The sequence below is a fragment of the Trifolium pratense genome, linkage group LG7 (assembly GCF_020283565.1).
Source record: "Trifolium pratense cultivar HEN17-A07 linkage group LG7, ARS_RC_1.1, whole genome shotgun sequence".
In the NCBI taxonomy this organism is placed as follows: Eukaryota; Viridiplantae; Streptophyta; class Magnoliopsida; order Fabales; family Fabaceae; genus Trifolium; species Trifolium pratense.
The window spans coordinates 17,781,540-17,808,554 of NC_060065.1; the positions used below are offsets into that span (position 1 = coordinate 17,781,540).

Here is a 27,015-nt window from a genome sequence, read left to right on the forward strand (position 1 = left end):
GAAAAGTCATCTATATAAATTTATTTTTTTTCTTACTAAAAATGATCATCTATATAACACAAGCCTTTTTCTCCTTTTTCATTTTGCGAACCCTAGATGTGAACGACGAATGATGCGGCGAATTGATTTTGCATTGATTGATTGTCTGTATTGAATTGAAGGATAATAATTGAGCTTCATAATTACTCCAGTTATTTTACTTTTTTTGATATTTTAGTTAGTTACTTTCCCGCCCTTTGCTTAATTGTTTCATTTTTTATTATTATTTTTTTTGAACGGATGCTTAATTGTTCATGAGTGTAACTCACATGTTCATAGCTTACTATAAATAAGATTTGTATGCATCAGTTTCAATTTACGAGAATTATTCTATTTTCTCCTTCAATCTCACTCTCTCTCTCTCTCTCTCACGCACTCTAACGAACTCTAATAAACCTAACACTTAATCGAGGTTTGCGATTCAATCTCTGGTTCTGTTGCTGCGTAAACCGTGAATTGAAGTTTCTCTTGCTCTTATTTTCACTTTAACATTGAATTCTAGTGTCGATTTTCAGTTTTCTTTTGTGATCAGAGAGACACTTCTTTGCGATTTGGCATTTTTGATTTCATATTCAGGCTTCAATTTCAAGTTCACTGACACAAATTCAATTTTCATTTCAATTTCAAACATCAATTGATTTCATAATTAACTGTTGAATATACTCATTTGTGATTTTTTATTCTCAATTTCAGATTCACACTTCTAATTTACTGGAATCAGGCTTCTCAGTCTCATACTTACCCTAACATTTGTTATAATCTCAGGTAGTTTCTTTATTTCTCTTCTTTTCAAGATGTAGTAATTAGTAATTACATGTTTTCTGATTCAATATTTGATAGCATAGGGATTTGATTTCAGTTTATTTTAACTTCACTTAGGGATTTATTTTGATGATGTTATGAATGCTTAGAATATGATGTGTTTCCAATTTGATCTAATTTGTTCTGTTACTTTTGAATAAGGAAGTTCATTCGTGATTCCATTATTTTTTCAATTCATGATTGATCAGGAATCAAAGTGTTTTATTGGTATCCATGTTTTATAGAGCAACTAGGGGTTCTGATTTCTTGGTACCAGTTAGGTAATTTGGGCACAAATTGAAATGCTTTTTATAATATGTCAGTTACTACTGCTTTAGGATAATGGTTTGTGCTTTTTTGTGAGAATATTACCGTGATAAGGGTTGCTACCATCATAAGGGTTGCCAATTTTTACTTCTTAGTATGAGCATAGAGTCATGGGGACAACCTTTCCTTCTTAGGATGAAATAGTCACCTCAACACATTAGTTGTAACACTCCTTTTTATGAAATAATTTTCTTTCATGTTCTACAAATTACTGATCATGCTAAAATTGATTGGTCAAGTTAAAAGTACTTCTATATTTATGTTACCTGTCTTGTACATGCAGTAGCTGTGAATTTAATATTTGCCATTTTTATAATTTTACTTCTGCAATGATATTTTGATAAAATTCAAAGCATCAGGTATATCTCGTTCATAAAAAAGAGAGACTATATCTGGCGTTGATTACTCAGCTGGTGGCCATGCTAGGGAAATGCTAACAATTTGTATGAGATGTAGGATCTTTTACAAGGGAACCAGGATTTAGATGAGATGGAGGAGCAAAGAAGGTTCAGGGAAATAGTTTTAGAAAAACATTGATGGAAAAAACTTAAAGACTAAAAAACTCATCTATATAAATGCTTTTTTTTTACTAAAAATCATCTATATAACACAAGCCTTTTTCTCCTTTTTCATTTTGCGAACCCTAGATGTCAACGACGAATGATGCGGCGAATTCATTTTGCATTGATTGATTCTCTGTATTGAATTGAAGGATAATAATTCAGCTTCATAATTACTCCAGTTATTTTACTTTTTTGATATTTTAGTTACTTTCCCACCCTTTGCTTAATTGTTCATGAGTGTAAGAGTGTAACTCAGTTTCAAGAATTATTCTATTTTCTCCTTCAATCTTACTCTCTCTCACGCACGCTAACAAACCTAACAATCAATCGAGGTTTGCGATTTGCAATTCATTCTCTGACTCTGTTGCTTCATAAACCATGAATTGAAGTTTCTCTTGCTATTATTTTCACTTTAACATTGAATTCTAGCGTCGATTTTCAGTTTTCTTCTGTGATCAGAGAGACACTTCTTTGCGATTTGGCATTTGTGATTTCAGATTCAGGCTTCAATTTCAAGTTCACTGACACAAATTCAATTTTCATCTCAATTTCAAACATCAAATGATTTCATAACTAACGGTTGAATATACTCATTTGTGATTTTCTATTCTCAATTTCAGATTCACACTTCTAATTTGCTGGAATCAGGCTTCTCAGTCTCATACTTACCCTAACATTTGCTATAATCTCAGGTAGTTTCTTTATTTCTCTTCTTTTCAAGATGTAATTAGTAATTACATGGTTGGTGCATTGGTATTGACTTGGGACCTGGGAGTGTGCTCCTCTTGAGGTCTGAGGTTCGATTCTCTCTGGCGCCAATTTGGGTGGGCTAATTTAGCTTCTTCAAAAAAAATTAGTAATTACATGTTTTCTGATTCAATATTTGATAGCATAGGGATTTGATTTCAGTTTATTTTAACTTCACTTAGGGATTTATTTGATGATATTATGAATGCTTAGAATATGATGTTCATCAATTTGATCTAATTTGTTCTGTTACTTTTGAATAAGGAAGTTCATTCGTGTTTCCATTATTTTTTCAATTCATGATTGATTTTGAGGTGGTGATGATTAATTTGGTTTTGATTTTAGAATGTGTATCTTTTCCTTTTAATTGTGGTATAATATTGCTTTTGAACTGGTTCTCATGTTTACTTGTTTGGTTGTTTCTGATGCATTGAAATAGATTGAATATTGTGTTCTCCTTGAAAGTTTATGATCATATTCGTGTACATGCAACCTTATTTATACTATTGTCCCAAATTTAAGCTTAATGATTCTATTTAGGAGACTTATAGTTATGCCATTGTCAACTATGTTGCTGAAAGAAGGTTTTCTTCTTAAATTACATATTGTTGATGGCCTGCTGTTGGGAGCTTGGTTGGTTTCTATTCATTCTGCATTATTATGGTCCCAATCCAGGTGTCGTTAAAGGCTGTAGAAAACAAGAAACCATAAAATATGTAGCCATTATCCTTTGCCATTATGCTCCCTTTCCATTTTTAGCACTTTCATTAAGAGTTGTTTTACTTGTTTCTCAATCTTACTTCTATTGATACCAGGTACAATTGCTGATCTTAATCAATGTGATTTTGTTTTTAATTTTAGTCGAATTTTATGATTTTGATAGGTGTTGGCAAACTTGCTCTGATGGAACCTCTTGTTTCAGACTTCTTCAAGGTGCTTCCATTGAATTATGTCATTTCTCAAATTATAATTGGTGATTCCTAGTTTGCAATAGTATTTATTGTTTGTAATTAATTTTTGTTTTAGGCTAGAGGACTCACAAAGTTTCAAATAGATTCATTCAACAACTTTGTGAATGTCGATTTAAAGAGAACCGTTGATGTTAATGGATTTATCACGGTCAAGTTATCTACGGATGACGAAAACCAATTTTCTTTGCGGTATGTATTTTTGTTGTACTTTTTTATACATAGTCTATACTCCATTCAATAATGATTATCTTGTTGCTTAATCTATAACATGAGTTATTACGTAGGTTATTGGATGCCCGAATTGGTCGTGATGATATCACCCGCACCCCACTTGAGTGCCGATCATGCGATCTAACGTAAGAATAATTACAATGATATGCATGATCTAATGTTTTAAATTGAATATTGTGATATTTCTTAGTTATTGATATTATTATATTTTTAAATTTAAAGGTACACGGCTCCGATACTTGTCGATATTGAATACTCTCAAGGAAGAAGAGATGAAATACTGACACGAAAAGAGGTTATTTAATAATGTTGTTATATGAAGTTGACAAAAATCTGTTTTATTAATTACAGAAACATTTTTTTTTCACAGAACAATGTTAAAATCGGAAGATTGCCGATTATGCTGCGGAGTTCTTGTTGTCTCTTGTACAAGAAAGATGAAAAAAAGCTTGCAGAACTTGGTTCGTATGATTTAAAAACAGAAAGTTATTATATTCATTTAATGTTTTTTTTAATCTTGTGCATTTATCATTTCTTTTATATAATCTTACATTTCGTAGTTTTCCTTTCGTTAGGTGAGTGTCCTCTTGATCCCGGAGGATATTTTATTGTTGAAGGGAAAGAGAAGGTGATTCTTTCGTTCATTCTATTTGGTTGTGCCTTTAGTTTAGATATATCATCTCTGTCAATTTGCAACTCTACTTTCCTTCTATTATCCGCTTGCATCTTCATGTTGTTTTGAGATCTACACAAATTAGCCTTCAGAGTTTAGATGCACTCCTTTGAAGTCTTCCTTAAGAACCTCTTCCTTTTATCGGAACATTTCTCATTTTTATTTTTCTTCTGGATAGCTTTTCATTTGTTTAGTTAACATTATGATTCAACCAATCTGTTTCAGGTTTTCTTAATACAAGAGGAAAATTTTGACAAAGGGATCACTGTATCCACAAATGGTGAAGGAAAGTAAGTAATTCTTGTTTATGATTGGGCCTTATTCTTCACATTTTCAATGTGCATATGCATACTGCATGTGTGTATTTATGAACTTTGACCTTTCCTTAATTGCTTTGTATTTTATCCCACTTTCTGAGCAAGACTGCAATAGTAGCTCTCGGAGGAATTTTTTTCTTTAATCAAATCTTGTACTGTAGTTTGATCAAAATAATCATGATGTTCATTCTTCTGGTATCATCAACCTATGCTAGCTCTGAGCACTGGTTGTTTGGGATAGCATCCAGCTGCCAGTGAGTAATGAAATATACTTTCATGAATAACGTATAAATATTAGATTAAGTCTCTAAACTTTTTTTTTTCCTCTGTTTTTTTATTAAGGACGATTTCCACTGATGTGAGAAAAACTTACCAAAGAAGGGATGACAGGGATTTCTCCTTAAGATAATAACAAACTAGAATACTCCATAACAAATAGCAAAGCGAAACAATGGCGTACCAAGAGAAAAACAACAGTTGCAATGGTTTTTTGTTTGCCAGTCTTCCATTTGTAAATATTGTAGCTTAGAAGTTCCTCTTAGTGAAGCTATAGGCTCTGGATGTCACATCTTAATCCTTTTTTTTTTCTGTTCATATCTAGTAAAATAATTGACTTTCCTCCCATGCCATTTGGTCTCCACCAAATTGGTTCCTCTCGTGTCATCTCTTCATGGGGATCTCCTTTGGGCTGATGTTTCCTTTATTTTTATTTCTGGTTTTGGTTTTCTAGGATGACTGCTTAATACTCCTGTTTCCATTGGGCCACTCGTTATTGGGCCACTTGTGCATATATGTGCATGTAGTATTTGGCATCCCCTTTCAATTCAATTTTTATGGTAGCTGTAAAAAACTTAGATCTTTGTTGGTTGATTTGAACTCGTGTTTTCATGGGATAAGTTAATTATTCTTTGTTATTATGTTGGAGGTTATCTTATTCTTCCTCTAGTGGTTGTACATTTACATCATCTGCGTTAGATGACCAATTATTATATTTCAGGTTGTTTTACAGTTTATTTTGGTTCAACTTTTGCTTTCAGTGTTACTGCATCTGTTACAAGCAGCAAAGATAAGATAAAAACAAAAACTATCATCACAATGCAAGATGAGAAGTTGTCGGTACAATTGGATGAAGTTACTAAGGTTTTCCTTTAGCTATATTCAATGTGGCTTATTTACATCTAACCCTTCGATTGCATTATAACTATTTAGGCTTTCAAAATATTTATTTCTTCTTTTTATATCCATTACTTAGGTTCCTCTTATGGTTGTAATGAAAGCTATGGGGATGGATAAAGATGAAGTTATACGAATGATTGGACATGATCCTTCTTATGATTCACTGCTTGAGCCATCCAACGTGGTAATTGACATGTATATTTTGTTATTGATACGTTTGAAACACAGCTTATGGGCATGTATTTTTATACGTATATCCAAACACCAATATAAGTACATGTGTTATGAGATAATTCAAAGTAAATTCTAGATAAGCTCTTCTAAACACCTTCAATGTCAAATATAAAAATGCTTTTACATTAAATTACAAGAGATCGGGGAAACTAGAGACAAATAATATATTACAGACTTATCTGCTCATTCTTAGTTCACACAAATTATATTATGTTAATACTTTTGCTATCATTAAACTGTGGAATATGTTTTGCCCTGTAATCAGGAATGCACCAACGAGGGTGTAAATACAAAAAAACAAGCATGGGCGTACCTCAATTCAAAGGTGTGTTGCTCTTTCTTATTGATCTTTTATCTCCCATTTCGTTTAAAAGTTATCCAATTACAAAATGAATTTCAGTTTTGACTTCCCCCTATCTCACTAATCACTTCTAGCTGTATTCCGTATTCTGCCCTAAGATCCATGCTAATTCCTAACAAATACCAACTTCAATGATATTTTCTGAATGTTATTGGAGAGCTCTTTTAAGCTAATGTTTTCCATTTCTGTTTTGTTCTCGGAGGATTGCTACTTCTATAGATTATTTTTTTCCTCTTAAATGAATTTTTCTTACTTAAAAATCGCTTAAAAAATTCTAAATAGTTTTCGGATAAAAGCCATATGCATACTTGTTATTGATCTTTTAGAGAATTTTAATGAAATCTGGTGGGCTCGAATGGGATCGCTGTGCAGAACCGTGAAAACTGTGGAATCGTGCGACTCTGCCAATTCCGTTTCAGAGTTTCACATAGTTGGGTTTGCAGGTCGGATGTGCGACCCAGATGCGTTTTGGGATTGAAAAGCCACCAGAGAACACATTTAAACACTTCACTAGCTGCAACAGTTTGAATTAATATCACTCTTTTGTTCTTTTTTTCTTGGAAAAGCAAACAAAAATTTATATCCAAAACCAGATCACACCGGCTTCTCTTTCTCTCAAACTGTCTCTGCCTCTTTAATGTTCCTCTCTCACAAAGTCTTTTGATGTGATAAGCACTTAGTTTTTATTTCGAAACTCTTTTGTTTTTGGCCTGTTTGTGTTGGGTCACATGGTTCAACCCAATTTTTCCTATATTAGGCTTAAAATATATTAATAGGATTAGAATTAGCAAATCATATCAATTAGTATTTATTTCCTACATTGCTGATCATAGCATCTAATCCTAATATTTATTGTTAGGATTAGAATTAGCGAAACATATCAATTACTATTTATTATTTTTATTCTATATGCTGTTATAAATAAGGTGATTGTAGTCTGATTTAGAAAGAATCATAAATTCAACAGCCACCAGCTTCATTGCAGCCGCCATGCGGAAACTGGCATGCCACTGCTGCCATTGTATGGTAGTCTGTCAAATATCTGCCACCACCATGGACAACACTGCTAACTGTGCAGTGGTTAACAATGTAATTTGTTTAACCATCCAGCTGTAACTAATTGAGTATTGTTCAGTTAGTTGGAAATGCAATTGAGTGCGGTGTGATAGGGAGGTCAATCATTCAATCCCCACCTCCAACATAAAACTAACAATACTAACATTTGCTGTTTCAGAACAAAGATGGAAGAAAAAATACTACAGTGTAGTCCTATGTAGATAGGTAGGTACATTGAGTTTGAGAATACTAGTAGAGAAATAATTTATGGGTCATGGTAACTAGTGCACCCGGTGCACTAGTTAAGGAACTAAAAAGAGAAATCAAAGAAAAAAAGTATGCATTGAGAAAACCAAAATTTAGACTTTTAAGGTGTTTGGCTATACAACTTACAAGAAAAAACTTCTAAATTTGTACTCTTAACTAGTGCCCCCGGTGCACTAGTTAGCATTTGCCATAATATATTGATAATGATATTTAATTGGAATTTTATGATTTTAATCTGTTTATTTCTTAGTTTCGAATTTACATAATAGTTAGTTTTGTTTCTAAATTATTGCTAATGGCTTGTGTAAACATCAGGTCAACTGTCCTGGGTATTCAAACAGGAAATCTAAAAAGGTTCCAAATCTCCCCCTCTCTGATTTCACGGATTGTTTATATATATATATATATATATATATATATATATATATATATATATATATATATATATATATATATATATATATATATATATATATATATATATATATAAAATAATGTATTGACTTTTTTTTTCTCAACAATCTTCTTACTTTCATCTGAATCTTTTTTGTAGGGCGGAAAAGCACTATTTTTCCTTAAAGATGTATTTCTTCCAGAAGTATTGGTAATGCTTTTTGAATCTTATGTATATTTTGATTTTTTAGTGTTAATTTTTTTCTGATATTTTTCATGATTGGACTACTTGATGTCATACATACAATTTCCCTTATTTTCGTTATGTTTGGTCTGATTAGTTGTTTCTGTTATTTTCGGTAGGTGGATGGTGATAATTTTCTACCAAAATGTATATTTGTTGGGGCTTTGGTGAGACGCATAATGGATGCATTTCGAAATAACGATGTGTTGGACGACAAGGTAATATCTTCATTTTAACACGTGAGCTTATGTAACTTGGAAAGGCGGTAGGTCATGTAGTGATGAGAACATTGATGGTTGGATTTATTTAATGATAGGATGTCCTGAATGTCATTGATTTTACTCAACAGCCTTAATTTTTTGGTTATTGACCATCACTATCCACTATTAGTAGAGATTACAAAATGGTTCAAAGAAGTTGGAATGAAATTAGACTCTAAAAAAGATTGAGCCATTGTATATGACTATGTAGTGTGTTACTGATAGATAAAGTGCGTAGCCCTATCAAAATGATATTCCTAGGTTGTTATAGTTTCCTGATGTATAAGGCATAGCATAGGTGCAACAAGTTTTTGTAACGGAAGAAACTGGAAGGGTAACACTGTAACAAGTTAGAAACTTAAAGAACCTATTTGTTACCTAATAAGCTTACCAAGCTGAGAGCTAATTTCTCAACCTACTCAACACCAAAACCTTTTTCACAACTCTGCACGATTGCACACATTGAATCTTGAATTTTACTACCATGGTCTCTCCAGTCACGTGCGGGTGATACCTTGGTTTATCCAAAAGAGATATTTTGTATAAACCAATGTAGAGCATCAGATCAATCCACCAATAAGGTTTGTGCTCAAGAAAAAGCCACCAAACTACCAACAGAACAATCCCCCAATAGTGTAGAATTTTGTGTGCATGTGGGCAATAGTTAATGTTATTCTACTAACTGATACTGTTAATGTGTAGGAATTTATGGGTAACATCCGACTAAAGCTACCTGGCGAGTTATTATCTCTTCTTTTTGAGGTACTATCAAATTTAATACAAATCTAACTTCTACTTATATACTTCATCGCATTACTTATTCCTCCTTCTCTTAGGATCTGTTCAAGTCTTGGATAAATGAAGTTCAGAAAGCGGCTCAGAAAAAGCTAGTCGAGTGGGCCCCGACCAAGCGAGACAAGTATGGTCATGATACTACATTCAGCATGAAGGACGTAAGCTCTATTTAGTATTTTCTCTTTTAATGTTTTCTCTGCATATTATTTAGCAGACAAGGTACTGCTTAAATGAAACGGTTACATTAATCGGTACCTTGAATCAATGAATGAAACGACAAAAGAAAGAAAAAGAAAACAAATAGCACATAGAAATCTGTTTGATAAACATGTCAAGCATTGTTGTCAAAATCGGGATCAAAGTCGTAAAATCCATGGATTTTGCGACTTTGCTCACCCTCAAGGATCTGGATTCTAAGTAGAATCCAAAATCAGAGCAAAATCCCAATAAAATCGCACAAAATCGCAGCAAAATCCGCTATTGTTTTGAGCAAAATCCATGGATTTTAAACTTTGAGTACTTTTATATTTAAGGTTTGAGACTTGATTGTTTTATATTTGTTTTATGATTTTAAACTTTTATATATACATATACTATTATGAGTTGAATCCATCAATTTTGGTTGCGATTTTCGATTATGGGATCTTGATTTCCCCTATCGAATCAACGAAAGTAATTGAGTAGAATCCTTCGATTTTGGTTGCGATTTATGATTTTTCGATATTGCTATCGTCTTTGGATTTAAAGCAAAATCCCGATTCTGACAACCTTGATGTCAAGACTCTGATATTTGTGCCAGGGAAGTCTTCGAAATTTCCTCAAGTTGGTGTTTTGAAATTAAAAGGCTATTTTTAAATAAATACAAAATGCTGTACTATTTTTTAAGTAATATGTATAAAAAATATTTGCTTAATTCTTTTAAAACATAAAACTATTTGTTTATTGATTAAGTAATTATGATTTTGATAGTGGTGGTTTGTTAGGATGCTTCAATTTTGAGATGGTTCTGGAAGTTTATTCATGTTATTGTTAGATTCATTGGTACACGTAAAGGGCACACTTCGCTGATTTCATCATTTTATGTTTCGTCATTATTATTGCCGTTGGTTTGTCAATCCAACCTGATATTAGTATGTATGGATTTGGATCTGCATAGTTTCTTGATCGTGGAGGAGTTAGTTTCACTCGTGGTTTGGAGTTGACTCTCAAGACTGGAAATTTTAAAGTTAAAGGGTTCAATATTGATAGGAAAGGAGTAACACAGGTTGTGTATTGTTTCCCTTTCTAATATTTCCTTTCAAACTCTTGATATGCCTTACAACAAAATGACTTTGATTGGCTTAGGTATGATGACACCTAGGGGTTTGGGATTGTCTATCAAACAAATCATTTCCTGTGATTATTTATTTATGTTCAGGTGCTACGGAGGTTATCATTTGTGAATGCTTTGGCCCACATGACCGAAGTTTTTCAACAGTTTGAGAAGTCCAGTGAAGTAAGTGGTGCTAGAGCTGTGCATCCTAGCCGGGTAAGATTCATTCTGACCGGGAACTTTCTTGATAGATTATTCTTATGCGGGATTGGTTTTGGTTAGTACATATTGACTTTGTTTGATCCTTGTAGCTGACCTAAAATCCTTTATTGTTGTTGATGTTTTTGTATTCTTATTATGCTTCGGTTTATTATTCTAAAATAAAATTGAAAATTTGTATGTATTTACGAACTCATGATACCTTTTTTAAATTCTTCTTTGTTATAGTTTGGCATGTTTTGTCCATGCGATACTCGTTTAGTTGAAGCCTGTGGACTAGTAAGGAACCTGGCTTTGATGACTCATGTCACTGCAAATGTAGAGAAAGACTGCTCTATTGATTTGGTATGTTTTGTGTGATATCATGAAATTTTCCTATATTGTTTATTACTATGACTAGTTTTGCTTTAGCTAATGCAGTTTTATTGACTTGTTCGTCATATATGTAGTATACATATAATGCACAAACGATGAATATCTTGCACTGTGCACAACACCTTAATTTTTTAGCATTTGATGATAAAATCTCACCTGATTTATCATAGACCCAACACTAGATTTTTTTGTTTTCTGTTTTACTCACTCTCATCGAGTCCCCTTTCCACCATACCGCCCCTCTGTTCATCTTCTTCGCACAATCTCCACCTTCACAGATTTACCCAACTCTCACCAGCCACCCACGACAGTGTTATCCCTCTTTATTCACTCTTCTACAATCAGATGTGCATGCAGTACACAAGCATCACCCCCAACCTTACTAGAACCACAACTTCTTCCCTCCCCTCATCATCTCTTCTTCACTTGCACCCTGTTCATGTTCACTGTCGAATCTTGCTTGCAAAATCACTTCAAGAAATTTCGTCTATCCATAAATTCTTAAAGGTTGATCCCATTGATTTTATCAAAATCCCAAAGATCTGGTTAATCTACTAAGATTTCCTAAGATGCAACTTCGACTAAACTATTTCCTAAGTGGGAATTGATAAATAGTTTGTTCACTTACAATTTGTCTTAATCTCTTTAAATTGATTTTACCAGTTCTGATTCATGTATATCATAAAAACATGTATCAAGAGCCAATCATTACAGCAATATATAAAACTTAAAACTCTAAAAATTAAGGATGATGCATCTTGGTTTTGGGGTATAATTCCATGTATTTGCCTTTTGCTTTGAATGAGGAGAGGTGGAAGATGATGCAGAGGAGACAGGAGGGTGGGAGAGGAATTGAAGCGGTAAAATCTGAAGGTAGAAACATTAGTTTTGCTGGAGCCGTTTATCTAAGGGTAGAAACATCTGAAGGGAAGATTAGGGAGTAGATCCATGTAGTCGACCTCATCTACTTGGAAAAGACTGTTTGTATGAATAATTTACAATAATTTATAGGTGATATGTTCAGATACAGGGATTTATGCTATGCTCATAATTGTTATGATAGTGGGATTTATAGGTGACTCAGATTCAATTTAATTATGACTACGTTGGCTGAAACATTTTTAAGCCTGCCACCATAGCATCCAAGAAATAGCTTTACTTCTTACGGCCATAATTTGACCTCCATTTTGTTGCTTTCATCAAGGTTGATGAAGTGAAAGTACCTCACATTCTTCCCTATACATCCGAGAGTGATATTGCCATTGCAGAGAGAACTCAACCTTGCCAAACCTGTCTTCCCTTCGTGATATTTCCCTTGTCGCCTGTCATCACACTCTAGTTATGGTTAGGGTTTCATGATCTATGTTCGCCTACACCTTGTGTCTTCACTTGTTCCACGTTTTCCCTCATCGTTACTAGAATCTTGTCTTTAATCTTCTGCAGCGCCAATTGCAATCTGGTTACCAATCCTTGCAATTCTTCTTCCACAACATCCGTGCACGTCTTCATCCTCTTTTAAACCATGAAATTCTGCGGCGGACGGCAATTCGAGAGTGCCTTTCTCTCCTTATACATTGAATGAGTTTCTAACTTACTAACTTCTCCCCTTACTATTTACTGCTAATTCCCTATTGTCAATAGGTTTAATGTCTTAATGGCAAATTCAAATGCTATGCATTTATAACTGTTATTTTGACAATAGTAACTGCTATTAATTAGTATATTGTATATAATAAATGTAGATATGACAGTTACATATTGATTGGGCTGAGAATCAGCCATATAGCTTGTAATTACATTGTATTTATATATGAGACTTCTCCTTGAGGAGAACACACAGTTTTCAGATCAATACTTCTATGAGTCTAACATTCTTTAAGTTTAACACCTATCACATATATTCTTTTGACCATGGTCCTCCAATCACTATTATTTCTATTGTTTTAGATCCGTTTGGGTGTTCAACCGATTGAGTCTCTCGAAGGAATTTATCTTCATACACCAGATTCCTATGTTGTCATTTATAATGGTGTGATCCTTGGCAGGCATGCAAACCCACAGGTATTGGATTGGTCTTTCTTTTATCAAGTGTATAATTCATACATAAACACATTCATGGTTTTATATCTCATTTGTTGCAAACCTTAAATTTTTCTTGTTCAAGGGTTATGCTAATCATATAAGAGGTATGCGGAGAAGAGGTGGTGGTATCAGCAAGTTTCTCAGTGTACATGTCAATGAAAAGCAGGTGCATATTTCTGCTGCAATTGATTGTTCCCCTTATTCCCCTATGTTTAATAGTATTCTCATTTTTTGCTGTTTAATCATTCCTTTTTGATGGAAAATTCTTATTTTTTTAATGTTTCAATTTTATATTTATAAATATGGCAACAGGCTTTTTGAAAGTATTCATGTTATATGCATAAGTTGTTTGTTTCTACTATTTGGCTCTGGTTTTATTTCTTTCCTTTTCCAAGAGCTATTTTAATATATTGTATTTCCTGTAACTATTTTAATGTTAAAAGGATGTGAGTGAAAATTGATTTTTATGGATAAGAACATGTCTCCAGTGTTGTATCTACTTAGCTTCTGATGGTGGTAGAGTTTGTCGTCCTCTTGTCATTGCTGACAAAGGGACCTCCAAAATAAAAGATCATCATATGAACGAGTTGAAGGTAAGTGTATCATGTGCTTTTTATCTTGCAAATATTGAAAGGAAGATGCTTCTGCGATTAACTTAAATGCTTTTTTAGGAAAGAAAGCGCACATTTGATTCTTTTGTAGAAGACGGTTTGGTTGAATATCTTGATGCTAATGAGGAAGATGATGCTTTGGTTTGTTTTCCTCTAATTACTTCTAGCTTCTTCTGTTTTTGAAATCTTATTCATGACAACAAGTAACTTCTATTTGCTATTTTATTTATAGATTGCATTATGTGAAGAAGATGCACAATTAGGAACAACACATATTGAGATTGATCCTTCTACTATCTTAGGAGTTTTGGCGGGGATAATTCCATATCCTCAGCATAATCACTCAATTGGAAACTTCAAACAGGTTGTCCCTTCTCCCTTCCTCTCCGTCGGTATACATAATTACATCATATATTGCATATGTATGAATGAATGGTTTTCTTTTTCCAACTTGAAATTTATGTATTTTTCTCACTGTAGTGCACAGTAGGGAAACAAGCAATTGGAAATATAGCATCTAACCAGGCAAGTAAACAGTTTGTTCCAAAAAATTTATTAAACAATTTATCAAATTTAGATTCTTTCATTCTACGTGTGTAATCATGAAGTTTAAATCTCTCTTTTCCAGTTATGTCGGATGGATTCCTTGCTTAACCTTCTGGTTTATCCGCAACGACCTTTGCTGACTACAAAAGCAATTGAGCTAGTTAGTAATTTTATTAATTATTTAATTTTGCTGAGTGAATAGCTCTAGCTAATATATAATTTTTAGGTTGGATATGATAAGCTTGGAGGAGGCCAGAATGCCATTGTAGCTATAATGAGCTATAGTGGTTATGATACAAGGGATGCAATTGTCATGAACAGATCGTCCATTGATCGGGGTTTTGGTCGTCGCACAGTTATGAAAACGTATGCAATTTTATTTGGTTATTTAGTGCATCTTGTTGCCTGGATATTTCGTATTTTATTTTATGCGTCCAGTTCTTAATGTCGAGTTTGATGTTCCTGGATGCATAGTGATACCGTCATCAAACAAAACTATACGAATGGCACATCCGATCGGTTTCGCTGTCCCAATAGAATTGCAGACACTACTGGACGTATGCAGGTGATATGCTTTATTGAATTGGATATGAATATTTCTTATACCTTTCTAAGTGGAAAGAATGATTACAGAAAGAATAGATTGTAATTAAGATTAAAATCAACAGTTTCGTTCCTCTTGGAGCGCGCATGTTAGATGTATCACACTGGTCACAATGTATGCTTTCCATGGACCTTGTAAGGACTTGGTGATCCTTGGACTTCACATGAGAAGTCTTAATGATGACTGCAAGAACCGTTTCTCTGATCATGTAACATTCATCGGCTATGTATTTAGCCCTTTTAATAAATATTCAATTAGAAGAGATACAAATCTGATCGATTGTCACAAGCAAGTTCCATTGGACGTATCTCATGAAAATTAGAAAAATTATGACAATATTACAGTTTTTAAATTTGTTTCACGTGGTTAATATGTTGTCAAACTAACAAGAAAAACAAACAAGCTTTATAAGAAGTACTCAGGTTATATATCTCGACAATATGAGACTAAACACATCCCTTCACACTAGCACACTGAAAGTGCGTGTAGTTACAATGAAGGAAGTAGTGCATCTCATATTCGCTGCAATTTAAGTAGGTATGGATTGATATTAAGTAAGCTGTCCAACACAGCAACAATGTTGGTGTTCTAACTATGGATGGATGTAAGATAGGATTTGGTACCATATTAAAATTTTGGCTTGCGGATATCTGAATCCCGCAAAACCAAATTGTAAGGTGAACACTTCTCATGTTGTAAAAGCACTACATAGGCCATATGTTTAGACAATGTGGAACTAAGCAACCCTTCACACCAAGCATAATTAAGGTGTTGGGGGTTGGACCACACTTTACATGGTTTTCCATTAACTCGTGTTCTAAATAATAGTTTCCCACAAACTGAAATCATTTTATGGTTTTTCACTCTTTCAGAATCTCTTTCATCTGACTTCTCCATTAATACTTATAAACATATATACAATCATTTTTGCATGCTAAGAACTAAGGTTTTTCATTGTTGAGGAGCTCTCCTAAATTAGAAACTAATTCTAGCCGGGACATAGACCTTTAAGATTGCCTGGAATTATTATTCCCTGTTTTTCTTCTTTCCTTCATTTACTAGTTTGTATAGTGCTTTATTTATTAGTTTCCTTATTTACTTGTATATTCTGACTTTGTCGCTGAGATTAGTGCTTTAAACATCATCTAATCCCTAGACCAGCTCTCAATTAAATAGTGGTTTTGTCTTCGTTCCTCTAGATTCTTGATAATGATGGGATTGCTGCTCCAGGGGAAGTTCTTAGGCCATATGACATTTATATCAACAAGGAATCACCAATTGATCTCCATACTCTAAACAAAGGACTATTAGATGATGGGTTAGTTTAATTAACATTTTAATTTAACCATGGATAAGTTTGTCCTGGTAGATGTTTTTTTCATAAATGTTTCTATATATCCAGGGCATATAAGTCCACTGCACCAAGATTTAAAGCTCATGGCAGTGAAATCGTTGATAGGGTAGTTCTTTGCACTAATCAGAATAAGAACATGTGTATCAAATTTCGAACCCGTCACACTCATAGGCCTGAGGTAAAGTCTTGCTCAGTTTACTACGAGATAGTGTTCTTGATTTGAAGTAGTTGAATTGATTTATTCTGTTTGTATTTGTTGCCTTAGGTCGGTGATAAATTTAGTTGCAGACATGGGCAGAAAGGTGTTTGTGGAACAATTGTCCAGCAGGAAGACTTGCCATTTTCTGAGAAGGGCATTTGTCCAGATCTGATTATAAATCCTCATGGGTTTCCAAGGTAATACAAATCATCCTGATTAAGTCTTTATACAAGAACCCTCCATTTTTGATTAATTCTGGAGGCAAAATCAATTCTACTCTAGATCAATCAACATGTCAAAATCAATTCTACACTTTTAGAATCAATTTTGACTCTTCCAAATGTGAAACCAAACATACACTAAAGCTCGTCTCCAAGACTCCAACCTCCCATATAATTCCTCCCTCAACTCTCCGAGTAGGACTATATCATCTACAAAAAGCATACATCTTGGAGATAGTTCTTGGATGTGATTTATAGGTGCATTAAAAACTACAGTAAACTTGTACCAAAAAAAAAAAACTACAGTAAACTAATAAGGGCTTAGGGTCAACCCTTGTGTCCACAGACTAGACAAAATGTCCCCACGTTGTGTCTTCATACTAGTTGAGGCCCAATCATACATATCATTAATAGCTCGAATATAGCAATCCTAACCCCTTTCTTCTCTAGGGCTTTCGGCAAAATCTCTTTGGGCACTCTATCATGCGCCTTCTCCAAATTAATGGAAACTAAACACAAGTCTTTTTTATCCATCTGATATCGCTCCATTGCACGTAGTAGTAGCTTCCATGGTCGACCACCCTAGCATAAAACCAAATTGGTTATCAATAATTTGATTCTCTTTTCTTAGTCTCTGCTCAATCAGTCTTTCCCTCTATCTCCATGACTATTCCACACTTCAATAGTATGTTATCTAGCTCAACTGCCTTTCCTTTATCCACCCTTTTCAATGCTTCTTTTGCCTCGTATTCTTGAATCCAACAATAGTAAGTATAATTTTGATCATCCTCTCGAATGTCTAGCCTGTTAGATTTCGGTAAGATCTCATATCCTTCATTAAATAAGTTGTGGAAATAATTCTTCCATCTATCTTTTATATATTTTTCCTGCACCAAAACTTTACCTTTTCTCCCTTTACACACTTAACTTGATCCAAGTCTCGTCTTTCTTTCCCACCTCTTAGCAAGCCTATATATAGATTTTCCTCCCTCCTTGGTGCCTAAAGATTTGTATAACCATCAACAGCTTGAGTTCTTGCTTCACTTGCTACCTTCTTGCCTCAAGTTTAAGCATTTATACACATACACCAAGCCTTAAAACATATGATTTCCTCAAGTTTAAGCATTTGTACACATACACCAAGACTTAAAACATTTGCTTTTTGATTTTAACTTTACTCAGAACACTTTCGTTCCACCACCAAGATTCTTTACCTCTAGGTCCAAAACCTCTTAATTCTCCCAACGTTTCTTTTGCTACTTTCCTAATTCCCTGTGCCATCTTGTTCCATGTATAATTTGTAGTTCCTTCTGGCTGCTCAAAACCTCCCTCTAAAATCTTGTTGAAAAATCTTTTGTTCTTCACCTTTCAAATGCCACCACTTGATCCGTGGAGCCCCACTGTGGCTTTTTCTCTTCTATATCCTCTTAACCCTTACATCCAAAACCAAAACTCTATATTGGGCAGTCAAGCTCTCTCCAGGTATGACTTGACAGTCCAATCAAATTTTTCTGTCTGATTTCCTAGTAAGAAAGAAATCCATCTGAGAACATGTCACCCCATTCTTGTATGTGATAAGATGCTCTTCTCTTTTCCTAAAGCACTTATTAGCTATAATAAGATCAAAAGCTGCCGAAAAATCTAGAATGGATTTACCTTATACATGCCTAATAAGATCAAAAGCGTGCATTTACCTCCCCGAGGCCATACCCCCATGCAAGCCCTTAAAATCTCTTGATACACTTTTTACATGCCTATTTAGATCCCCTCCTAGTAAAATCTTTTTTCTCTAGTGGTATATCCTGAAATAAACTTTCTAAATCCTGCCAAAACTTTACTTAAGGTGTTCTTCGAGCCCTACCTGAGGCACTCAAGCACTAATAACTTTGATGTTGTCTTGTTCCAATACAAATATTAGGCATATGATCTGATCTCCTGTCCTTTTTACATCCAATATCCTTCTTCCACTCCTTATCAACAATAATACCTACCCCATCTCTCGATCTAACTTTGCCAGTATACCAAACCAAAGCTTAAAACTTGAACTGAGAAAATCTATTCTTTCCTCCTCCTAATCAGTCTCCACTATTTCCATACTTTTCCTCTAAGAGTGCCTATATTTCATGTTCCAAAACGAATCATACTCTCATGAACTAACTTCTTTACCTACACCCCCGTTCAAGAAAATTTGGGAACCCTACCTTATTTTTCACTTGATTTAGGCGGCGATGCAGCGGCCCCTTCTCATTTGTCTCTGTCTCGAGCTATACAGAGCATTGCTTCTGGGCAATGACCTATCATTCACACTATTATGTATTTGATCCATGTCAGAGTTTTATGGTTAACATTAAAACAATTTTATTTTAAATCAATATATGTAAATATAATACTACTGAATGTTTCAGGATGTGAACTGATTTTTTTTTATGGCATCAGTGGAATGACTGTAGGGAAGATGATAGAGCTTCTTGGCGGGAAAGCGGGGGCTTTATGCCAAAAAATTCATTATGGCAGTGCTTTTGGGGAAGGAGGTGGTCACAATGACAACATTGAAACCATAAGGTGTGACATTTCTATTTATCTGTATGGTTTATCTAACATCAGTCTTCTCATGGTTTGCTTTCTATGGCAGTGAAACTCTTGTTAAACATCATTTCAGCTACAGTGGGACAGACTTCATGTATTCAGGTTTTCATTTCACTTGAGATTCATCTGTTTTAGTTGTGGATGACAGTGATATTTTTCCTCATTAATAAGATTATATTACCATTGGATTACATTTTTTTGGGAGTGGCTTCACCTAAATATTAGATGACAGTGAGGAGAGTGGGCTAAGCAAATTAAACATGGAACTTGTATGTATTGTACAAAATCAACTAACAAGGAGGGAATTGGATGAGTTCTCTTTTGGAATATGTTTCATAGCAATTTTCCATGTTGACTCTAGAAATAATATTCTCTATAATCGACGGACACAATGCATATTGGATACGGCAATACCTAATTCCTTTGAAAGTTAAGATACAAAATGTGACGGATACTTCTATTGAAAAATTTTAAAAAAATAATAAGAACATAATTAAACACGTTTTAAAAATGAAAATGATATAATAAAATTTATCAATAACTATAAATTAGTTAATTTAATTTGTGAAATAAAATGTCTTAATTTTTCAAAATTTTACTAGTGATCAAAAGTCTTAAAAGCTTATAATAATAAGCAAGTTTAAAAGACAAACAAAATAATTTCATCGTGCATTATAGTTGAACCTTGGTCATGAAAAATAATAGGACCAAAACTATCATTTTCAAAATAGTAACCCTAATAAAATCCATGACTTGATAACTTTGTGAAAGCATGATTTAGTTGATTACTTTTTTACATGTTATGTCAATGGTGTATTCTTAATATATCCCTGCCAATTTTGCTGCTATAGCGGGCAATCACAAATTTGTGGTGTGGAGGCAAAGGTCAGCTACAACACTTTTCGCCGGCTAGTTGCGTTCCATAAGTGTCGCGAGTGTTGCTGCGGCTAGCGCTGTCATCACATGCAACTCTTGTTTTTGCGTTCTGGTTTAGGGTTCAGGGACTGAATTTCTCGAATACCGTTCTATTTTTAACCGTTCTGGTTATTTCTTAAGGGCATATTGGTCTTTTTCAATTAACTTTTTAATTGACCGATTTAATTCTTCTCTCATCAGGAGTGCGAACAATGTTTTCACACTCCTTCTGTGCGACTATACGGGCGGTCTTCTTTGTTTCTCGTGCTTGTCATTTGTAAACGTTTCAAGACCTCTTCTAGTTACTTCTGCTTCCCTTTCCTTTGTTTCTTTGAGTTGTTATTTTGTGTAGTTCTAGATTTTGGTTTTTAATGTTATTCACAAATGACCAAAGTTAATTTAATTATCTAGATTCATTACCCTTTAAATTTCTGTATTTTGCTATTTTTTTAGTATTTATGTATCCTTTGGCACCCTATGCTGCTATCTGAGTTTAACAACATAGTTCTGAATACAATTAAATTTTCACTCTCTTATTTTGGTTTAACAGCAATATGGCATTCTTTTTCTATTTGTCAAACCAAGAGTTGTGGTTCTTCTATTTTTCAGGTATTACGGGTTGCCCATTGCAAGCATATATTTTTATGGGACCAATATACTACCAGACATTAAAACACATGGTAAGAATGAAGTCCTTTTATTAAGAATATGTTAATTTTACGTTATTGATATTTCAACATTGATGTATGATTGTTTTAAAAAAAATTAAATTAACTTTAACAAGGTTGAGTATTGAGAGTTTAGATAAACTTGTGGAGGCTATGTAGACTCCACTGAAACACTTTTTAAGGATTTATTGAATATTAAAATATGTAAATGCTAACAACTGCTCTAGGGGCACTAGATAAGAAACTAAATTTAGAAATATTCTCTTGAAAGTTGTGCATTCAACACCATGAAATTCTTCTTATATTTCCATTTTGTTTCCTTAACAAGTGTACGTTAGCAAGACCCTTAAAAATAATATTTAAAACCTATACATGACATATATTATTATATATATAAAATAGTAACTTTAAAACAACAAAATGTCAATATTTCAACTCCTTGGTAAAACATAAAATAATTTTAAGTAGATAAATAATTCTTATGAAATTTTAAGATTAAAATGATTGATGTCTAAAATATAAATAAAAAAGAATTACACTTGGATAAATAACTTTTAAATACGTATACTATGTAAGACAAAAATCAAATTGTGAAATAAAAAAAATGAAAGTGCCAAGAAACAACAACGCAATGTCAAGGCATATAACTGTTTCCCCCTACAACAAGGAGAGCTAATTTGACCAAATTGCCAATTAATTTTTGGTGAAACACTTGCTTTAGTTTGGGATTAAATAAATCAAAGAAAAATGGTTCTGAATACATACATCAAACAAATATTATATGTCTCGTCACACACAGTTAGGTAGAATGGTAAACTTGCTTATAAAATTGAGAGTTTACCGATTTATCGTAGTTTACTTGAACTTGTATGAGTTTGCATGTGAGTGTTAACTCTAGAGTTTAAAAGCCATTAATGTGGTTAAAATATTATTAGTATTTTGATCTAGTTGAGTGTCAAAACATTTATGTTATTAATTCGATAACATTATAATATTGTTTGGGGATAGTAATTCTTTGGTTCTAACTTGCCCTTTATTTATTATATCAATAATTCACAAGTATTTGTTGATGATCAGGTGCTTGACAAGATGCGTGCTACTCATGGTTGTCGTACTAATCTTGACATCCTAACAAGACAACCTATGAAAGGTAGAGCTGAAATGGAGGTGTTCAATTTATTATTATTTTTTTATATTTTTAAAATTTATTACGTGATAAAAATTAGTGCTTCTGGTAAGCATACTATTGAAAATAAAATGGAATCATGTAAATAAGAAGAAATATCATGTAGTTAAGATATCCTGTAATTATTTCTGTCATCAGTTTGTGTTTATTGCCTTTATGTCTATATAAAGAATCTCTTTTGTTTAGTCGTCTTGCTTTTCTCTCTCTCATCTCAACATGATATCTAGAGCATGTTGAACGGTAACCCTATACTGTATTTATTCTGTGGACTTGCTGTCCCTGGTGATTTTTTTTTTTCCTGCTACCAAAACCTGTCCTGAGTCCAGTTTGCCTCTCATCTGCTGCTGTGAATCATTCCTGCACTTCGTTTTGACTGTTTTTCGTCACATAAGCTACTGCCCTGCACTTTTTCCTGGTGACCAACCTGATAGACACCCGAGTATGAGATAAGGAAAAGGGGCTATTGTGTAATAAAGACACGCGGCTTACCCCTAAAAGTGTGTCTCCTGAAGGCCCCTCATGCGCCCAGATGCGTGTGCTATAGTTCCAGATCACAGATCACTATTCCAGTTTGTGTAGGCGTGTCCAACCTCCTTTGGCAATCCTTCCCGTGTGGTTGTCGCCTCCTCTGTGCGACTCCAGCAAGCCCAACATTTTCAGTGAGTTGCTAACCGTACCTTTGACCTGCTGCTGCCATTATGCTTCAGAGTAGAAGCTCAAGAGTATTTATATACAAGATACTTGAGCATTTGACAATTATAACTGTCTAACTGCTTACAATGAAAGGCTTATAATGAAAGGCCGAAGGTGCATCATTCTTACATTCCTAATAAGGAGACTAAACAAAGAGAAATTATCTTTAGAGAAGTGCTCTTTTTAGAGAAATACAAGATTCATGAATTCCAACGATTAGTTGGTTGCCATTCGGATAATCGGGCAGCTTACACATTGCCCCTTATCTCGTTTTTGACATGGAGACTAAACGTAGAGAAATACAATATTCATGAATTCCAATGATTAGCTGGCTGACGTACTCATCGTTGGAAAAATGTATATATGCCAATCTAGATGTATATGCATCCACTTGAGGGGAATTTTGAGATTGTCTATTTTTAATTTATAAAATAAGTGACAAGATCCACTGTAGAATGTAGTTAACACTTAGTTACATATTGTGTATTTATCTAACTTGCTGAATACTTTTTGCAAAAGCATTTTCAGGCCATCATTTGTGTAACACTCAAATTTCCTCAATCAGAGTAGTTTTTCCTTTTTATCAGTTAAATGTAAATAGACTACAAACATCTGCCCCTTATAGCCCATTCAAAACTTATAAGAGTTCAAGTAATCCCCCAAAGGCCACTCACCCCGCCCATAATTAGGGATTAATTGGACCTCCTTGTGCTAAATACCTAGCTATGGCGGGAATGATAAAATAATTGAAATTCTGCTTTGAGATGTCCATGGATACTCTTTGGTTAAGTTTATTAATTCACAAACAAGAATCAGTCTGTGGTTTAGGTTGACATCACATTTTTGTTTAATATTTTTAGGTATACGCATTGGAGAAATGGAAAGAGACTGCTTAGTTGGATATGGTGCTAGTTTGTTGATTTTTGAGCGAATGATGTTATCTAGTGATCCTTTTGAAGTTCAGGTAATATTCTTGATTTTCTTTATTAATATAATCACAATATCAAGTATCTGTAGTCTTTTGTATTTCAACAGTGGCTTTATGTATCTATTTATGTTATGACTTGTAAACATGATGCACTAAGGACAATTCTGAATTTTTGCCCTATTTTGGCATCCTTAAGTTCGAAAAACATAAATTTTCAATTGAGTATATTGATATATTATGTGGGTTTCCGAGTTCTCTGAATCCCTTAGGTTTTTATGATGCTATCATGGTTTTCTTTTTGTGCTCTTCTCAATTTGTTTGGAGCTGAAGTGTCTAACTAGCATCATATGCCTTATATCCAAAATCTGTGTTAATATCTTTTATTTTTCCTTGTCTCATCATTGAATGGAAAATATTGTTTGGGAAATCTGGGATCAATCTATACAACAAATGATAATGATAATTTGTTTAATTTGGTGAAAATTGGAAAAAGTGGTGCTGATGATAGTTTCCTTTCCCTTTTTACCCAGGTCTGTAGAAAGTGTGGGTTGTTAGGATATTACAACCATATGCTGGAAATTGGTATTTGTTCTTCTTGTAAGGACTCAGACAATATTTCTACCATTAAGCTACCATATACATTCAAGCTCTTAATACAGGTAAGGATGTGTTGGAATATCTTAACTATAGTATATACTAGCAATAGACCATCTTGTGACACAAGTCAACTATAAAGAAAAAGGAAATCTTTTTGTGGTCCAAGAAGTCATTATGTTTGATAGTATTATTTCCAAAATACTCTTCATGAAATCAATTCTCATATAAATTAAATAAATGTAACAAAATTACTCGAGAGCACTTAGATGAGATGACGCGGGTCTCTTCTAGCTTAACCAAGGTCCTGGGTTCGATCCTTGAATTGGGCATGCATCAGTGTTAAAACTCTTAGGGAGTTTGCCACCCATTTGGGTCCCACAAGGCTCGAGAAACTAGTCTCTGCAGTTGCGTGCAGAGGATACTCAGTTTACACAAAAAAAAAAAAATGTAACAAAATTAAAGTTTCGTTTCTACAAAAAAATTAAACGAAGTTAACAACTATTTAGTTAGTCTACGTGTAATTAGTTACTTTTTCGTATAATTGAGTCCGGAGAGTATCTTAGTACAATTATATGCTCAAAATATAATCATGAAAAATGAATCATTGTAAGATGAATATCACCAACGTAGATTTGAGTCATCAATTTCGTTAATTTTGTTCCTGTTCCGAGTTTATTAATTTGGTTTACTTTTTTAAATTTCAGGAACTCCAATCTATGAATATTGTTCCCCGCTTAACACTTGGAGAAGAATGCCAAAGATGAAGAATGCATGTTTTGTTGTGGAATGCATGTTAATCTCAAACAAATACAGGGGAAAGTATTCGGTTTTGTTGAACTCTTTAATGTTGTGCAACCCAAACCAAAAATTTTGGAGTAGAAAAAATCTTGTTCATTCATTAGCTTCGTTTTTCTTGGGACAAGATTTTTGTTAGTTTCTATCGCACACTATACCATACAATGATGATCACATGCTATATTAATGATCGTTGATATATGTTTAGTAACACTTTTATCTTAGCTTGTTCTTTTTGAACTTGAAAAACAAAATTCTTCTAAAATTGATTTTCTTAAAATTAAGTTTGAAAGGAAGGTTTTGTCTAATGTCTACAAGTAAATTAGGGCATATTTAGATTGACTTATTTTTGAGCTTATGCAAATAAATAAGCTTTTATGCATTATTATAAACTTTTTAAGGTAGTTTATGAGAAAACAACATATGAAAATATAATTTTTGTTAGTGAAAACTTATAAATTAACATAAAACTATTTATTTGCATAAGCTATTTTCATAAGTTCAAAATAAGCCGAATCGAAACAAGCCCTTAGTCTTCTGCCATATATAAATATTTTTTTTTTTTTGCTATTAGATCAATAAGTCACATTTGATCTAACTAGGGGTGGGCATCGGTCGGGTTCGGTCGGATTCGGACCGAAAACTGCCCCTCCAGAGAAAACCGATAAGGGTAAAACTCAACTCACTTCCGACCGTTTGTAGCAGTGGTTATGACGGGTGGTGAGTTGGGCGGGTGACGGGTTGGTCGAGTGGTTTTAGTCGGTTTACACCAGTATTACTTGGAGTTTTCTCGCTCCCGTGGGATTTACATACTTTTCAATCAAACTCAGAAAAATATGAAGAAGAAGAAGTGTGGATAAAGATTGAAAAGAAAAGAAGATAGAAAAAAAATAAGACTTAACAATAATTAATTAGAATCACAAAAAATACTTATTATGCAGGTGTTGGTTGTTTATGGCGGAATAGCTTGAACCTTACTCAGATCTGGCGGAGTAGCAAGTAGAAAACCAACAAACAAATGTTCAAAGAGATGTTTTATTTTTAAAAAAGAGCATTACAGACTAGTGATAAAATGCACAATGCAAACTTTTGCTAGCTGGCCATTGAGAAATGTGTATAAAATTTAATTAATTAATTATTGTTATTTCAACTTTCAATAAAAGTTACTGCAACACTATGGCTGAACTTCTAGACTACTATAGGACCGCAAATTACTACTAGTAGCTTTAAATGCTTAGACACTACACCCTATACAATGTGTAAGTTACAAGATTAGTAGAAGAAAAACTCACGCTAGTTCTTATTACACGGTCGGGTATGAGTATCGGTGGTTTAGAGTTTAGAGAACCGAGACCGACCATGTGCATCCGTGCCAACTCTATATTCTCCAATTTTCAAACCCGACCACCGACCCGGCCCGCCCGAAACATCAATGGTTATATCGGTTTGAGCGGTTTTCGGGCGGGTCACAAATGTTTGCACACCCCTAGATCTAACTACAAGACTTATTCATTCAATAGTGAAACCAAATTTGTAGACGGTGCAAGACTTGTCTCGTTTGTTCACCATATAATTGACCCGGACAGGAATATTTACGTTGGATGTTACTCTTTGAATCCATTGTGTCCAGCTCTAATCTATAAACCTCACACAAATTGGTTGACCCGTA

General features: G+C 33.8%; 1 protein-coding gene across 5 annotated transcripts; it reads left to right on the top strand.

Annotated features, from left to right (window-relative positions):
• The first annotated feature begins 41 nt into the window (after positions 1–41).
• Positions 42–25,654, top strand: LOC123894564 (DNA-directed RNA polymerase III subunit 2-like). 5 transcript variants are annotated; one of them, XM_045944585.1, is made up of 40 exons: positions 42–143; positions 733–804; positions 2,351–2,422; positions 3,361–3,410; positions 3,504–3,637; positions 3,733–3,804; positions 3,902–3,974; positions 4,050–4,140; positions 4,255–4,307; positions 4,578–4,642; positions 5,707–5,809; positions 5,922–6,029; positions 6,345–6,404; positions 8,079–8,117; positions 8,317–8,367; positions 8,520–8,618; positions 9,363–9,422; positions 9,497–9,613; positions 10,612–10,719; positions 10,873–10,983; positions 11,215–11,331; positions 13,309–13,422; positions 13,526–13,609; positions 13,932–14,036; positions 14,115–14,195; positions 14,287–14,418; positions 14,535–14,579; positions 14,683–14,760; positions 14,827–14,966; positions 15,075–15,165; positions 16,404–16,522; positions 16,607–16,736; positions 16,824–16,954; positions 19,415–19,540; positions 19,611–19,666; positions 21,089–21,159; positions 22,225–22,297; positions 23,887–23,990; positions 24,485–24,613; positions 25,256–25,652. In XM_045944585.1, the coding sequence occupies exons 4-40, from the start codon at positions 3,381–3,383 to the stop codon at positions 25,313–25,315; spliced, it is 3,360 nt and encodes a 1,119-aa protein (XP_045800541.1). In that variant the 5' UTR covers positions 42–143; positions 733–804; positions 2,351–2,422; positions 3,361–3,380; the 3' UTR covers positions 25,316–25,652. The 5 variants fall into 5 exon arrangements, with proteins under 5 accessions (XP_045800541.1, XP_045800538.1, XP_045800537.1 ...); XM_045944582.1 differs by having other exon boundaries at positions 56–216; positions 25,256–25,654; XM_045944581.1 differs by having other exon boundaries at positions 56–190.
• Positions 25,655–27,015: the final 1,361 nt, after the last annotated feature.